The sequence below is a fragment of the Ostrea edulis genome, chromosome 2, assembly GCF_947568905.1.
Source record: "Ostrea edulis chromosome 2, xbOstEdul1.1, whole genome shotgun sequence".
Classification (NCBI taxonomy): Eukaryota; Metazoa; Mollusca; class Bivalvia; order Ostreida; family Ostreidae; genus Ostrea; species Ostrea edulis.
The window spans coordinates 5,363,400-5,380,063 of record NC_079165.1 but is presented as its reverse complement, the minus strand read 5'-3'; the positions used below and the strand labels follow the sequence as shown (position 1 = coordinate 5,380,063).

The window sequence follows — 16,664 nt, the reverse complement described above, 5'->3', positions numbered from 1 at the left end:
ATTTGACAGAATGATGTCAGACCAAATATCAATGTAATTTCTTAAGTCAGATATTTTGTTTAAAGAAAACAAAATCTGTTCCACAATTAGATTATGACTTTTAATGCTTAATTCCAGAAAAATAATCAAAGCAAATTGTTTTGCAGTACATCTCTATATACATATGTACATTAGTGCTAACGTCAGTATGTTTGACAGAACGAAAGTTACAAAAACTGTTTACTTTGAATTTACTTTTGTATAATTTGTTTTCATAAATAGCTTGCAATTTTTTTATAAAGATTAAGTAAAAGAACATACATTTTATGTTACATTTTTATCGCCCCTTGTTTTCTTATATAAGTTTAAATAAAGTACCCGAGAAGTTGGGTACCACTTCTCACGGGAGTTAATTCTGTCAATTTTTCTCATATTTTGAACATTCATATACCAAAATAATTTTAACAATTTATGTGTGGCAAAATATTTCTGATTTTATAATTAACTCTAGTCCATTCAAGTTTGTAATTAACAACATTCTTTACTTTTTAAGCATATTTATCTTTAAATACGGAGGGGGAAAAATTGATGGACATTTATGCTAATTTGGTGGAATATGTCATCTACCAAAATTGTCAATTTCTTGATCCCCATGGTAGGGATTTTGACCCCAGGGTGGGTCTAATCTTAGTATTATAGTATTTATATATATGTAAGTTTGCTGATACTGTATAAAACTGTATAAAATCTGCATACCAAGGAATAGCAGAAAAAAGATGAACAAAAAATGGTAAATTTCACAACCCAGGGTTTTTATTCTAGGATGGGTCCAAATTAGTCATAATTATATTTTAATGTTTTAATCTTAATACACCTATTATATTATATGAAGCATTTCATCAGTGTATGCACTGATGAGGGCATTGAAGTTGTAAGAACACATCTTGTTTTATACTTTTGCTGAATGTTAAAATTTAGCTTGCTGCTATAATATTCAGAGTAGGAATTTTTTTCTAGATTTCATGTAGGCTTTGGGAGTATATAGTGATTATTTTTCAGGGGGGGGGGGGGGGGGGGGGGGATATATCGTTTTTGTCCTTTCTGTCATTCTGCCTGAAACTTTAACCTTGCTAATAACTTTTGAATAATAAGTGATAGAGCTTTGATATTTCACATGAGTATTCCTTGTGACAAGACCTTTCCATGGGTACCAACATTTTGGACCCCTTGACCTTGGAGTTTGACCTACTTTTTGAAAACTTTAACCTTGCTAACAACTTTTAAACAATAAGAGATAGAGCTTTAATATTTCACATGAGTATTCCTTGTGACAGGACCTTTCCGTGGGTACCAACATTTTTGACCCCGTGGCCTTGACCTTGGAGTTTAACCTACTTTTTGAAAACTTTAACTTTGCAAATAACTTTTGAACAGTAAGTGATAGAGATTTGATATTTCACATGAGTATTCCTTTTGACAAGACCTTTCCGTGGATACAAATATTTTTGACCCTGTGATGTTGACAATGGAGTTTGACCTACTTTTTGAAAACTTTAACCTTGCTAATAACTTTTAAACAGTAAGAGATAGTGCTTTTATATTTCACATGAGTATTCCTTGTTACAAGACCTTTCCGTTGGTATTGAACTTTTGACCTTGACATTTGACCTACTTTTTAATTATTTTTTTTTACATTGGTGATAACTTCTAAATGGTAAAGATTAGAGCTTTCATATTGTACATGAGCATTTCTTTTGACAAGATCTTTTTACTGGTACCAAGATATTTGCTATTGTGACCTTGACCATCTTCGGAATTGGCCATTATTGGGGGCATTTGTGTTTCACAAACACATCTTGTTCATTTTGCCAACATCACCCTTATTGCGTTTCCACATTATAGTAAATTGACACTTCGGCCCAGTGACATTTAGGCCCAAATGTCAAAAATAACAACATTCATGGATCAATTTCTTTGGTTTTTATATATCGTCACTTCGGTCCAGACGTTTCAGCCCATTTTTTTTTTTTAACTGAGACATGCCGGCCCATTGTATGATTTATTATTCTGCTTTATATATCACACACATTACTTTTTAAAACAACATCATAGTATTTATAATGAAAGTTAAAGTCTCACCTGACATCTTTCTTGTTCTAACAGCAGCTAAGGAATGATAAGCAACGAAATTATATGGATTGGATATCAAATGTATTCTTTCAAACTTCTTATAGTTTGCTCCCCATACTTATCTGGGGGTACACGAAGGTGTGTGCCAAACCGCGCATGTATTGGTTGCGTTTGGGTTTTAATATTCAGGTGACTGTTAAGACCTGTGGGCCTCTTGTTAGTTCACATGAACTTAAGTGAGGTTTTCTGATCACCCGTTCTCTGTCATATATCAGTCCGTCTCTAAACTTTACACATTTTCAACCTCGTCTCCAGAACCACTGGGTTTCAATCAAACTTAGTACAGAACAGCCTTGGGTAAATGGGATCCAAACATGTGGAAATGAAGGAAATAAGTTTGCAGTTAGGTTTTTAGCTCACCTTAGCTGAAAACTCTCGTGAACTTTTCTGATCACCTGTTGTCCGTCGTTTGTCTGCCTGTCCGTCTGTTTAAACTTTATACATTTTGGGTTTTTTTTCCAGAGCCACTAGGCCAATTTCAAGCAAACTTGGCCAAAAGCATCCTTGTGTGAAGGGCTTTCAGGTTTGTTCTAATGAAGGGCCATGTCCTTTTCAAAGGGGAGATAATCACAAAAATGCAGAAATAAGGTGGGGCCATTTAAAAATCTTCTCAAGAACCACTGGGCCAGAAAAGCTGATATTTACTGGAATGCTTCCTGGCATAGTGCAGATTCAAGTTTGTTAAAATTATGGACCCTGGGAGGTTGGATGGGGCCACAATATGGGATCAAAGTTTTACATGCAAATATTTTGGAAAAATATTTAAAAATCTTCTCAAAAACTACTGGGACAGGAAAGTAGAAATTTATATGAAAGCTTCCTGACCTTGGGCAGGTTCTAGTTTGTAAAAAGCATGGTCCCCGGGGCAGGATTGGGCCACAAGGAGGGAGGGGGTCAAAGTTTTACATAGAAATAAATAGTAAAAATCTTTAAAAATCTTCTCAAAAACTACTAGACCAAGAGAGTGGAAATTTACATGAATGCTTCCTATTTAGTAACATAGTGCAGATTGAAATTTGTTGAAATTATGGCCCCGAGGGTAAACTGTGGTGACAATAGGGGATCAAAGTTAATTTACATATATATGTGTGTGTGTGTGTGTGTGTGTGTGTAGGGAAAATCATTAAAAATCTTCTTCTGAAAAATCACTGGGCCAGAAAAGTTTACATTCACATGAAAGCTTCCTGACATAGTCCAGATTCAATTTTGAAAAAAAAATCATGGCCGTGGGAGTAGGTTGGGGCCACAATAGTAGGGCTGCAACGGGTACCCAAAATAACCAAAAACCGTGTGGGTTGTGTTGTTTGGGTTGGGTTCGGTTCCATTTTTTTTTGTATTTCGGTTCGGGTTTGCTTTTTAAAATAGAATCAATATTAGAAATCCGTTGAAACGAAATGTCGTCAAAATCCTAAAGGTGGCTATATTTTGACCAATGGTCAGATGATGGCATTTTGGACAGAATTATAAACAATGACAATATGTAAGATATGTCAAACGCATTGAAAATACGCCACAGGTTCGACATCGTCAATGACAAAATATTGAAAACATGGAATGGAAATGAGAAGAAGTGATAATGCTGTGTCTAGTACCATGGTTTTCGAGTCTAAACCTCAGTCCACGTCCCCGAGTAATTATTGTGTTAAAACAAGTTATGTAAACCAAAACCGATATATCCGAATCTGAATTTAAAAATTTTAGAACCGACCCGACCTCAAATTTTTTGGATCTATGAAAGCCCTACACAATAGGGATCAAAGTTTTACATGCATATATATAGGAAAAAATCTTAAAATATGAGTCAATGTGAGTCCGGTAAGCCATGTTGCCCATGGGCTTCTTGTTCTTCACCAGATCAAAATCTGACTTTTTAAGCATTTTTTTTTAGGTTTGGAGGCTGATGTCAACTGTAGACAATGTTCTTTAGTTAAAGTCATTTAGATTTTCGGATTGTTGTGAAATCGGGAAGCAATGTTCCAAAGAAGTTTTTTGAAGTCTGATCTTTTTCGAATATGGGCGCTACAGCAAAAAGTTGTTACTAAAAATAGAGTTCAACCAGTGATTCATTTTGGCGTGCGTCCTGCGTAAATTACGCATTGAATTTTCTCAGGACGCATGATTTCAATAACTGTGCATCCCAGGGGACGCATGAAAACTTCAAATTATATGAAAATGTTTTCATTTCCCTTCCGGTAATTCATACAAAATCTAAGCGCCAGAACGTACTACACACCCGAGATATTCCGAATTAAGAATTATGATATTTCATTGGTCAACTGGCATTGCATTAACCAATAAAACTAAATGATATATATGGCATTACGGCGGGTTAACAAAACTGGGAACTAGAATTTTCTCGCACATAATCCGATTCCACCGATTTTTTTTACTTTATAAAACGTCCTAATCAGGGAAAGTTAACAACATTTTTGCAAAGTGATGTGAATGATAATATTGCCAGTTACTACGGGTTAAATCAAAACAAGACGTGGAGTCCCCGAAATCAAACGTCAGTCCTGAAAACGAAGTCGAGGTTGAGAAAATTCGGAAGGTGGAAAGAAAATGTCAAAAAATTGGCTTACACTTTATTCTTCGCCAAGATTTGAGAAAAAATTAAGAAAATGGAGAACAATTTATTTATTGCAGCATTTGCACAGAACATAGAAAAACTAAATGGCATAAACAAAGTAGCTAGGAATAAAAACTTCCATCATTCAACTTTAATCAGATGCGTTAACTTGGCAGATCATGAACTTATTTGTGTGTGTGGATTGGATAGTTTCAAGAAATTTACATTGCACCACTCTCAAAATTCAAATCATTGATTGATCTGTTGCATGAACTTGGTCTTGAGAAATTTTTCATCTAAAAATCATTTTGCAATATGAACTACGAATAAGAATTTTCTGCAAATGAATTATCTGATGGCTTGTAATAAAAAGCAATATATAAATTCCCTAGAAGGAGGTGACAACACTAAGCTTCTTCCTTAACTGTGTACTTATACCTGTGATTGTCGGGTTGTTTGTTTAAAGGAATGAAATTTGGACTCATTGATTTTAGCATGGGACTCATTATAGTAATCAAGGAGAGTCCACTGGACTCATGATAACCATTTTCAAAATGAATCACTGGTTCAACTTGAAAAAGTTAAGTGAGATTATCTTTTGTGGTTAAATTTAGTTGCACTACCTCTGAGGAAAAATTCAATTATATATGAATGTCAAATTTTCTGGGCATGAGTTGTAAATTTGCAATATAAATAGAGAAATTCTGTTTCTTTATCATATAATCATATACAATTCAAGCACCTGAAGTTATTGTTCATTTTAGTTATTATTACATAATATTACATACATCAGTCAGTGCTCCAAGTTGCGAGTAAAACGGTCGCATTTGAGACCAGAAAATCAATTTTGCGACTAGAGATTATAATTAAGTTGCATTTTCGCGAGTGAAGAAAATTTGGGCAACCAGTAAAATTTTAGAATCGGGATCGGAAGTCTGAATAAATATTTTTAGTCTCGGTCAAAACAATCAAGATGGCGGGAAAACGAGGTTTAGAGCACTTTGGATTTATCAATAGTAAAAAACAGAAGCCTCAGCCTTGTACATGTAACAAAGAAATTCAAGAATCACACGGGGAAAGTTCTGCATCAAAAGATGGCGTAAAAGTAAAGGAAGAACCCCAGTCCTGAAATGGCGGAGGAAATTTTTGTGATGGCAAAATGTTTTGCAGAATTTGTAAGGCCAATAAGGCTGCAACGTCCACAGTTTCTAGACATCCATTGTCCTATTTCGCCACGACCGAGTGTACATCTTTCAAACGTGGAAATGTGACTATTCACGGTAACAGTACTGTAAGAGACATGTCGTTGTCCGTGACTGCATCATTAGCAGTAAGTCAAGCGGGGCAACTGTTGCTGTTAATTTTCAAAGACAATCAAACTCGGGATGTAGTGTTCTTATTGATGCTGGTACTAATTGTTCAGCAAAAGATCCAACAAAACTAGGAGCTCTTAATCTTATTCGCATAGCATGATAAGCAGTGAAGGCCCACTTCTTGATAACTTTAAAGCAAATCCTTGTGTAGAACGCTGGGTTTCTTCTCCAGAAGCATATTGTAAAATATACAGGATGGCCCAATGCAATACAACTTTTGCCAGAGTAAATTCTTGACTTGTTAGCATCCAGCATTTTTCACAGTACATTTCTATTCAGATTCAAAATATAAACAAACAAAATGTATACATGGTGTTGATTTTTTACTTGCAAGATATTCATATTTAAAAAAAAAACCTTGTAAGTTTTATATTTACAAAAGCTTTTACTATGGCGAGTAGAAATTTTGAACATGGCGACTAGAAATTTGAAAATGGTGACCAGAAATATTTTTAGGTCGCCATAATGCGACCATAGCAGATGCGACTTGGAGCACTGTATCGTGTTTTTTTTATTAATAAATAAAAGCCCTGCGGCAATATGTGATGTGTTTTTTTAGGTCACCTGAATTCATTCAGGTGACCTATTGCTATCTGTTTTTGTCCGTCGTCGTGCGTTAACATTTAAACATTTTCAGCTTCTTCTCTGAAACCCCTGAACCAATTTCAACCAATTTTGGCATATAGCATCTGTGGGTGGAGGGGAACAAAAATTGTGAAATTCGTGGTCCCTGCCCCCCTGGGACCTGAGGGGTGGGGCAAAAACCATCAAAATGAGTGTAATTTTAAGAAATCTTCTTCTTTACTCCTGGACATCAAGAAGCCAAACTGTGGGCATAATTATAATGAGCGTTGAGCCCTCTACCAAAATTGTGAAATTCATGGCCCCTGGGGCAGGGGTTCTTGTGTTGGGGTGGGGCTCTATTGGTCATATAGTGAAAATGTAGAAATTCTTTGAAAATCTTCTTCTCTGTCTCTGGGTATTAAGTAGACAAACTAATAGCATGGTAATGATGAGCAAGGATGCCTCTTTATACCCCCCGCAACAAGTTGTGGGGGGGGGGGGGGGGGGGTATACTGGAATCGGGTTGTCCGTCTGTAGACGCAATGGTTTCCGGGCTCTAAAGCATTATCCTTTCCACCTACCGTCACCATATCATATATATGGACTGCCCATGGGATGAAGATGTTCCCTATCGATTTTGGGGTCAAAAGGTCAAAGGTCAAGCGCAGTGGGCATTGAAGTAGCAATATGGTTTCCGGGCTCTAAAGCGTTATCCTTTCCACCTATAGTCACCATATCATATATATGGACTACCCATGGAATGATGATCCCTATCAATTTTGGGGTCCAAAGGTCATGCGCACTGGACATCGAAGTAGCAACACTCAGAAAAGAGGTAGTTTATACCTATTACCAACACCCTTTGGGAGATTGGGGTAAGTGGGGGGTATTCTTAGTGAGCATTGCTCACAGTACCTCTTGTTAAAAATTTGTGAAATTCATGGCCCCTGGATCAGGGGTTCTGGTGCTAGGGTGGGGCTCTATAAGTCATATAGTGAAAATGCATTATTTCTTTGAAAATCTTCTTCTCTGTCCTTGGGTATTAAGTAGACACACCAATAGCATAGTTATGATGAGCAAGGATGCCTCTTTCAAAATTGTGAAATTCATGGCCCCTGGGTCAGGGGTTCTGGTATTAGGGTGGGGCCCTATTGATCATATAGTGAAAATGCATTTTATTTATTTGAAAATCTTCTCCTCTACTGCTGGGTATTAAGTAGACAAACTAATAGTATGATAATGATGATCAAGGATGCTTCTTTCAAAACTGAAATTTATGGCCCTGGGTCAGGGGTTCTGGTGCAAAGGCGGGGCTGACCACATAGCTATTCAATGTTTCTTCCATCCAAAAGTAAAATTCTTATATTTAAACACAAACCTAATTCAAACATTGGAAGGTTGTTACATGATACTCAGGTGACCTATAAGGCCCCTGGGCCTCTTGTTTATATATATCGGCATTTTTACAAGACAAAAATCCGTCCCTGTATCCGAAAACAATCGTGTCCGCTCACGTTACCGATACGGAACTAACATTTTTTCCACTCGTCAAAACTCGTTTTGAAAATTTACAATTCTGCCTCCTTCAACACTAAGGCCATAACAAATCATAACAGTCCTCCAGATAACTACCACCAAATAAATCCCTACCCAAATTATTTACTCTAAATATTGCAACCCGGCCAATTGAGTCTTTGACCCATTTTTATGAAGAAATTCTATCGTCCTGAGAAAGGGAGAGGTCTATCCGAGAATTTGACAATTCACTGTTGTTTGTGCTGTTGGTCATTTTTGTGCATTTTATATCCTTATTCATTTGACCTACTATTCGATCCAACACTTTGGATGTTGGGTGTTGTTGGTTTTGGTGTATTTTCAGAATATGAAGGTAAAACTTGATATAACTAATTACACATGCAATCAACATTTTTGATGTTTGATTTAATATAATGCCCTTGGTTCAACAATGATGATTTCTGAATTTTCCAGTTAGATACATTGTCATCCCAATTGTTGTCACTAAGAAATTTTGATTGCAAAGGGCAAAGGTCAACTGGAATACATTGTTAAGATTCATGTACAGCTAGTGATATATATGTAGCACTGTGTATTTCTAATGCAATAAGTGGGTACACTGGCCCCAGGAGAATATGTCATGTGCTACAAAATAAATCTTCTCACTATACAATTATTATACTACAGTAGTGTGGATGTGAATTGAATTAAACTCCTACATGACCAGTATGAATTGATGCACAGTAATGATTTTTTGTTATAAATCAAAAAGAAAAAGCTACTGTCTGATCAAGTGAGCAATGTGACCTATAGGCTTATAGCCTTGAATCCTGTCGTGTCATGTAATGTGTGATGAATGTGATTATATGATTGAATTTAAATAATTGATCAATCGTTAATTACATTAATCAATATAGAATTGATGTTGCCCGTGGTAGGCTAGGCCCAATTCTACAGGATTATATGCTTAACCTCTGCCTCCATTATAGAGAAAATTCAATAAGATTGCTAGTGATCAGTTTTCGTTTGTAGTATTGATACTTGGATGACTGAGTTGGCTTTTGATGTAGGATATGTAATGAATTACCTTCTGTGTTTTTTATACCCTTAGACTATCCAGACAGTGAGGAAGATTACTCCAGGGGGAAATCTGACCCTGATGACAAGGACGCCAGGGGAAAATCTGACTCTGATGACGAGGACGCATGGGGAAAATCTGACTCTGATGACGAGGACGCATGGGGAAAATTTGACACTGAAGATAAGGATGCTAGCAGAAAATCTGACGCTAATGACAAGGACGCCAGGGGAAAATCTGACGCTAATGACAAGGACGCTAGCAGAAAATCTGACTCTGATGACAAGAACACCAGGGGAAAATCTGATGACGAGGACGCCAGGGGAAAATCTGATGACGAGGACGCCAGGGGAAAATCTGATGATGAGGATGCCAGTGGAAAATCTGACTCTGATGACGAGAATACCAGCGGAAAATCTGACCCTAAATCATTTTGACAGCGATGTATTCTGGTGTAGATGTACGAATTAATTGTTCTCAGTGATTACACATAATCTTAAAGTGAAATATGGCTTTGAAATTGTATCAAAATTTTTATATGAAAATGAACAAAACATCAATTTCAAATTTTAGTGTCTTTTTACGCGTATTGAAACGCAACATTTTTAACTCTTGTATAAATATACAAATGTAAATATTACCTCTTGAGAAAAGTGTTTCCTCGCAAATTTACAGAAATAACTTAATAATGTTATTTCATGTTTTACAGATGACATACGATTACCATTACCCTTCCTTCAGCCAGTAAATCTGATTTACATTTCCTCATCTAGTGATGATGGACATTGATTACATTTCTCCATCTACTGATGGTGGACACTGATTACATTTCCTCATCTAGTGATGGTGGACATTGATTACATTTCCTCATCTAGTGATGGTGGACATTGATTACATTTCCTCATCTAGTGATGGTGGACATTGATTACATTTCCTTATCTAGTGATGGTGGACATCGATTACATTTTCTCATCTAGTGATATTGAATATTGATTACCTTTCCTCATCTAGTGATGGTGGACACTGATTACATTTCCGCATCTAGTGATGGTGGACACTGATTACATTTCCTCATCTAGTAATGGTGGACATTCATTACATTTCCTCATCTAGTGATGGTGGACACTGATTACATTTCCTCATCTAGTGATGGTGGACTTTGATTACATTTCCTCATCTAGTGATCGTGGACATTGATTACATTTTCATTTCAACACGATGTGATGTATGGTCATTTTTAAGAAATATTAAATCATGTATTTTCATAGAATTTTTGTGTAATTTGTAAATTCATGACCACAGATTATAACTCACTCTCGTTCGTTCTGTAATTATTCCTGATTTGAATGACAATTTCATTTTTTTTTTTTAAAAACATGAAAATTGTGAAATCACACCCCGAAGAACTTATCTGTGAATCAAATAGTTCATAATTACTTTTATATTATGATATAATGCAATAAAATATATATCATTCCACAAAAACATTACATTTGGCCAAAAAATAAAGAAAATATATAGGAGTTTTCAGGGTGAAACTGTGACATAAAAATTAGGTCAAATGCTATATGTTGAAACTTTCATTTAGGACAATTAACAAACAAGTCCCACAACTTTTATTGACACATCGATTTTTGATGTTGATATGTCGTTACAGGGATAGACATTAAAATCTCGGTTGTTGATGTTAATAGGTCGTTGATATGAAAGATGGTTGGTGTTAATAGGTCGTTGATATGAGAGATGGTTGTTGGTGTTAATAGGTCGTTGATGTGAGAGATGATTGTTGATGTTAATAGGTCGTTGATATGAGAGATGATGGAACCATAGCATGCACTATATAACAAGACCTCAATGGAATACATCCTCACCTGAGTCACGTTGGCTCTGATGTGATTTTTAAATTTCTTTAAAAATCATTATGCTCAGGAAAAATATTACGTTGCTTCTTTATTGAGGTCAAGGTCAAATATCATAAATGAATAATGAATTGTGTATTCTTTAACGTCTCGTTTATTTTTATTCAAATGGAGATGTCATGTTATCAATGCTGATGAATGGCTGCACAATTTAGACCCATGTTCGGCACTTATGGCCTTTGAGCAGGGAGGGATCTTTATTGTGCCACACCTGCTGTGACACGGGGCCTCAGGTTTTGTGATCTTATCCAAAGGAGCGCCCCATTTAGTCGCCTCGTACGACAAGCAGAGGGTACTGAGGATCTACTGTGGAATCATTAGAATTCGTGGTGGCTCAATTTTAGTGGAATTCGTGGGTACCCCTCACCCACGAATTTACATCTGCAACGGATAAAGACATTTCAGAGTTATCTTTCTTACAAATATATTTACTTTTATGAACACATCGGTTGTTGGTGTTAATATGAGAGATGAGGGAACCGTAGCATACTATATCACAAGACGTCCACGGGCCACATCGCTCACCTGAGTCACGTTGATAATCATGAGGTTTTTAAATTTTAAAAATGCTCATGAAAAATATTACATTATGTTGCTGTTTTCTGAAGGTCAAGGTCAAAGATCATAACAAGAATTGTGTATTGTTTAACGACCCGTTGACTTTTTTTAAGTAAACTCAGGTGACCTATTGCAATTGGTTTTCGTCCGTCGTGCATTAACAATTGAACATTTTTAACTTCTTAATAACTACCAGTCCAATTCTTTTCAAATTAGGTATGAAGCATCATTGGGACAAGGGGGACATAAATTGTAAATTTCAGGACTCCAGCAGCCTGGGGCTCTAGGGGTGGGGCAAAAACTGCCCAAAATTTAAAAAAATCTTCTCAAGAACCACACACATGTAAGAAAAACTTAATGCATAGTGATCTAGAGCAGGAAGGCCTCCACCAAAATTGTAAATTTCATGATCTTCGGAGTGGGGGTTCTCACCCCAGGGCGGGGCCTAACTTGTTATAATCTTCTTTAATGCTATTGATACTAAATTGAACGTAAATAGATATTTAGAAAAAACAGATAGTCCTTTACCAAAATTGTAAATTTGATGATCCCAGGGGTAGGGGTTTTGGTATCGGGGTGGTGCCAAAATGGCCAGTTATTAAATGTGTGAACAATAGCCATTTTTAACTTCTTGATAAGCATTATTCCGATTCTTATCAAATTTAATATGAAACATTTGGAACAAGGGGAATATAAATTGTAAATTTCAGGATTCATGCTTCTCTGGGGCCTTGGGGGCAGGGCAAAAACGGCCCCAAAATGACAAATTAAAAAAAAAATCTTCTCAAGAACCACACCGATATAAGAAAAATTTAATGCTTAGTGATGTATAGCAGGAAGGCCTCTACCAAAATTGTAAATTTCATGATCCCCGGGGTAGGGGTTCTGACCCCAGGGCGGGGCCTAACTTGTTATATAGTGTTTATGTAATGAAACATTAAAGAAAATTGTAAATGAAACATATTTGAAACAAAGTGAACATAAATTGTAAATTTCAGGATTCCCTTGGGGGTGGTGCAAAAACTGTCCCAAAATGACCAATTTTTAATAATCTTCTCAAGAACCACACATATATAAGAAAAACTTGATGCATAGTGAAGTGAAACCGGAAGGCCTCTACAAAAATTGTAAATTTCATGATCCTCTGGGTAGGGGTTCTGACCCCAGGGCGGGGCCAAACTTGTTATATAGTGTTTATGTGTAAAACTTCATGTCTATTCACACGCGAACTTCATGTCTATTTACACGAGAACTTCATGTCGATTTACACGCGAACTTCATGTCTATTTATACACGAACTTTATGTCTATTCACACGAGAACTTCATGTCTATTTACAAGCGAACTTCATGTCTATTTACACGAGAACTTCATGTCGATTTACACGAGAACTTCATGTCTATTTACAAGCGAACTTCATGTCTATTTATACACGAACTTCATGTCTATTCACACGAGAACTTCATGTCTATTTACAAGCGAACTTCATGTCTATTTACACGAGAACTTCATGTGTATTTACACGAGAACTTCATGTGTATTTACAAGCGAACTTCATGTCTATTTACACGAGAACTTCATGTCTATTTACAAGCGAACTTAATGTCTATTTACACGCGAACTTCATGTCTATTTACACGAGAACTTAATGTCTATTTACACGAGAACTTCATGTCTATTTACACGCGAACTTCATGTCTATTTACACACGAACTTCATGTCTATTTACACGAGAACTTCATGTCTATTCACACGAGAACTTCATGTGTATTTACACGCGAACTTCATGTCTATTTACACGAGAACTTCATGTCTATTTACAAGCGAACTTCATGTCTATTTACACGCGAACTTCATGTCTATTCACACACGAACAGCATTAAAAAATCGGAGCTAAAATGAATTTTTAAAAACGCAGTTTAAAATGACATGGAATAGATATCTATAGACAATAGAAAGCAGGCAGTCAATATAAATAACAAGGAAAAACTGATCGTTATAAAAAAAATGGGGGGGGGGGGTGAAACTGTACTAGAGGACCCTTTACGAGTATCTTCACGTGTACGACACAATCACTAAAAATTAACCGAGTTATCAATCTTGAAATAACTCTTTTATGTATATTGATACCATTTCAAATGATATACGACGAAATTGTTCAGTTTTCTGCGTAAATAACATAGTTTTAACCAATATTTTATTTGAAATTGTGTTTTGGGGTCTTTTCATTGTGTTTTGGGGTGTTCTTGGGTGTTTTGGGGTAAATCTACAAGCCGCTAATACACTACAATGTTGGAGCGCCGTCTAGTGAGAGAATGTAGTCACTCCTTTCGACCTCAGCTGATTTGACGTCAGGCTAGATTTAGTGATAGGGGCGGGAACCAAAGTACTACAACTCCGTGGACTTTGACTTTCCTTAATGTAGGGATTCCCGCCATTTTTCAGCTTGTTATTTTAGCGTTGGCGGGGGATTATGTACTTTACGCTCTCCATCTTGATTTTAAAAACATGTTTATATGGGAAATTTTGGAATTGAATCCTATTTCAGCGTATGCCCCAAATTAAGTTCCGTGCTACCCTTCCATCACTGTTTGACTACACCATTGCCAGTGCCTTATAGCAACTAACAAATTCCTCCTAACACATTTCTAACTCTTTAAAAAAATTTTACAAATTTGTCCGAACGAATTTCTATTCCGTAAGAACGAATTACTAATTTGTCCAAATAGTTTGCTATTTCGTCCGAACAAATTGCTAATTCGTCCGAACGAATTTCTATTTCATCTGAGCTAATTACCAATTCGTTCGAACATATCGCTAATTTAGCTAAACGAATTTCTATTTCGTCCGAAGGAATTTCTATTCCATTTGAACAAATTTCTTATTCCTCCGAATGAATTATATTTTTTATTTGACCTTTCTATTCGTATATAAATCAAGATTTGTATAATATTGCAACGTTTTACACACTGTAAGTGTATCTGTTCAATGCTGAATTTTTATATGCATAAATACAGAAGCACATGCATCAAAATATTGTCTGTATAATTGTCATTTGATAAAGCCAATTAAAGTACAACCAGAGTAAAACATCTATGCGATACAAATTACCTTGTATACTGGTTTTAAAAATCACTTTAATTTAGGTCATTTAAAAATAATCAAAGCAACATTTTACGTTTACCTAGACGTAAATTGTGTACATTGACATCGCGTCATTGCGCGACAAAATCGCATGGGACATTTATTTGGACATTAATTATTTTTTTCATTTTTCCTAAATGGACGCGGAATAAAATGAAATGTTGTATATTCTATATAGTAAATTTTATGTACTTTTTGTAAGTTATATTCATTAAGATATTCGCGTTAAATGGGGGAATTGTTTAAAAAGCGCGCTTTTGTAGAATAAGTACATTTCACTGGACACCGATAAAATCAATATACTTCATGGATAAACTCAGAATTATATAATACTGGCATACACTGTGCTCCACGATATATGTACAATATAAATGTAACAAGGAGAGTCAACTCCCCCTGCATTAGGCATGCTACTGGTCATGGTGATTTGCAGTCTATCTACAAACACGGGACACCACTGTCTTTGCCATTGTCAAGGTCGCTATATCAATTGTATGAACTCAATGTTTAAAGTAATTGGTTTATGGATTTTAGATAAGGACGTCACAATCATACACCAATGTTTACGTTATTTGGGACAAAATCAATCATTTTATTAATCTGTGGATAAAGCCTATGAGTATTTTATGTAACGCCGGACATCGAAAAATGACGACAGCTGTGTGCATATAACTCCGTTATTACTCATGAAATGCGTGTAAATTATATTTTATATAAGATATTGTCATTATTTATATAATTTCCTTTACATTGATGTATACGACTTTAATAATCCACAAAATATACATCTGTGTAAAATATTTCTTTAATAAAGTTCGATTCACAATATTCGAATGCCTTCCCAATTTTGTAATCATTCAAATATGTTTTCACGGTGTTGCTGGCGCCTTTATCTATAAAAAAGTTCACAATATCCGATAAAAATAAGGGGGGGGGGGGGCACTGAAGCATCCCGCACTTCTCGTTCTACCATCCACCTCCGAGTTTCAAGGGATCAGGTAATATATTATCTTCTATACAAAGCAAATCGTTGTACTCTTTCTGAAGTTGGTCAACATACTCACAGTCTGACACTTTCAAAGGCAATTTCATAACACCTGAAGCAAAGCATAAGGCGGCTAACTCATTCTTGGTTCCATCGGTGGATAGTCCTCGTCTGCTTAAAGCAATACAAGCTGTAACTGACGGTATTTTTTCAACTATCCAATTATTCACCAAATAACACCTACCGTTTTAACTAATATAATCCCCAAGATCTGAAGAAACATTCTGCAAAATAAACAAGGGAATATTGTTTGAGAGCACACCTACAATGAGCGTTTCGTATAAACCGCCATTGTGTCGTATATACAGTACACGGCACGAGTTTTATACACCCCACCGTGGAAAGATCACGGTGGAAAATCCACGAAGATACACCGTGTCCGCCGTGTACCACGGTGTGTGTTATTTGCGAATACACACAGCTGCTAAGAGCTTTGTTCTTGCCACGGGCGCCTTGCGGGAGATGTGAAAATGTGCCGCAGGCCAAATAATCAAGATAAGGAGGGACTTTTAAGAAAGGAACAAAATGTCAATATTTCCCCTCCTGATACTTGTATTGTTTTTCAGCATTTTGAGCCAATTCCAACGATACCAAACACTATATATTATGTTTTTAAGAAAACCTGATTTTGACTTTTTTTTCTTTTTAGTCTTCTTTCTTCATTAAAATATATTCTTAAATTCTATGTTTAAATATTGCGTACTTGTAGGCAATTCCTGTTTTGAATGCGA

General features: G+C 36.0%; 1 protein-coding gene across 18 annotated transcripts in view; it reads left to right on the top strand.

The window, feature by feature from the left end:
* LOC125666273 (uncharacterized) overlaps window positions 1-10,538 on the top strand; it is a 45,339-nt gene extending 34,801 nt beyond the window's left edge. For all 18 annotated transcript variants that reach the window (XM_056157399.1, XM_056157405.1, XM_056157397.1 and 15 more), the window contains 2 exons: window positions 9,302-9,728; window positions 9,978-10,538. In XM_056157399.1, the coding sequence (XP_056013374.1) occupies window positions 9,302-9,705 (404 nt within the window). In that variant the 3' untranslated portion in view covers window positions 9,706-9,728; window positions 9,978-10,538. The remainder of the gene's footprint in view (window positions 1-9,301; window positions 9,729-9,977) is intronic.
* The last annotated feature ends 6,126 nt before the right edge of the window (window positions 10,539-16,664 follow it).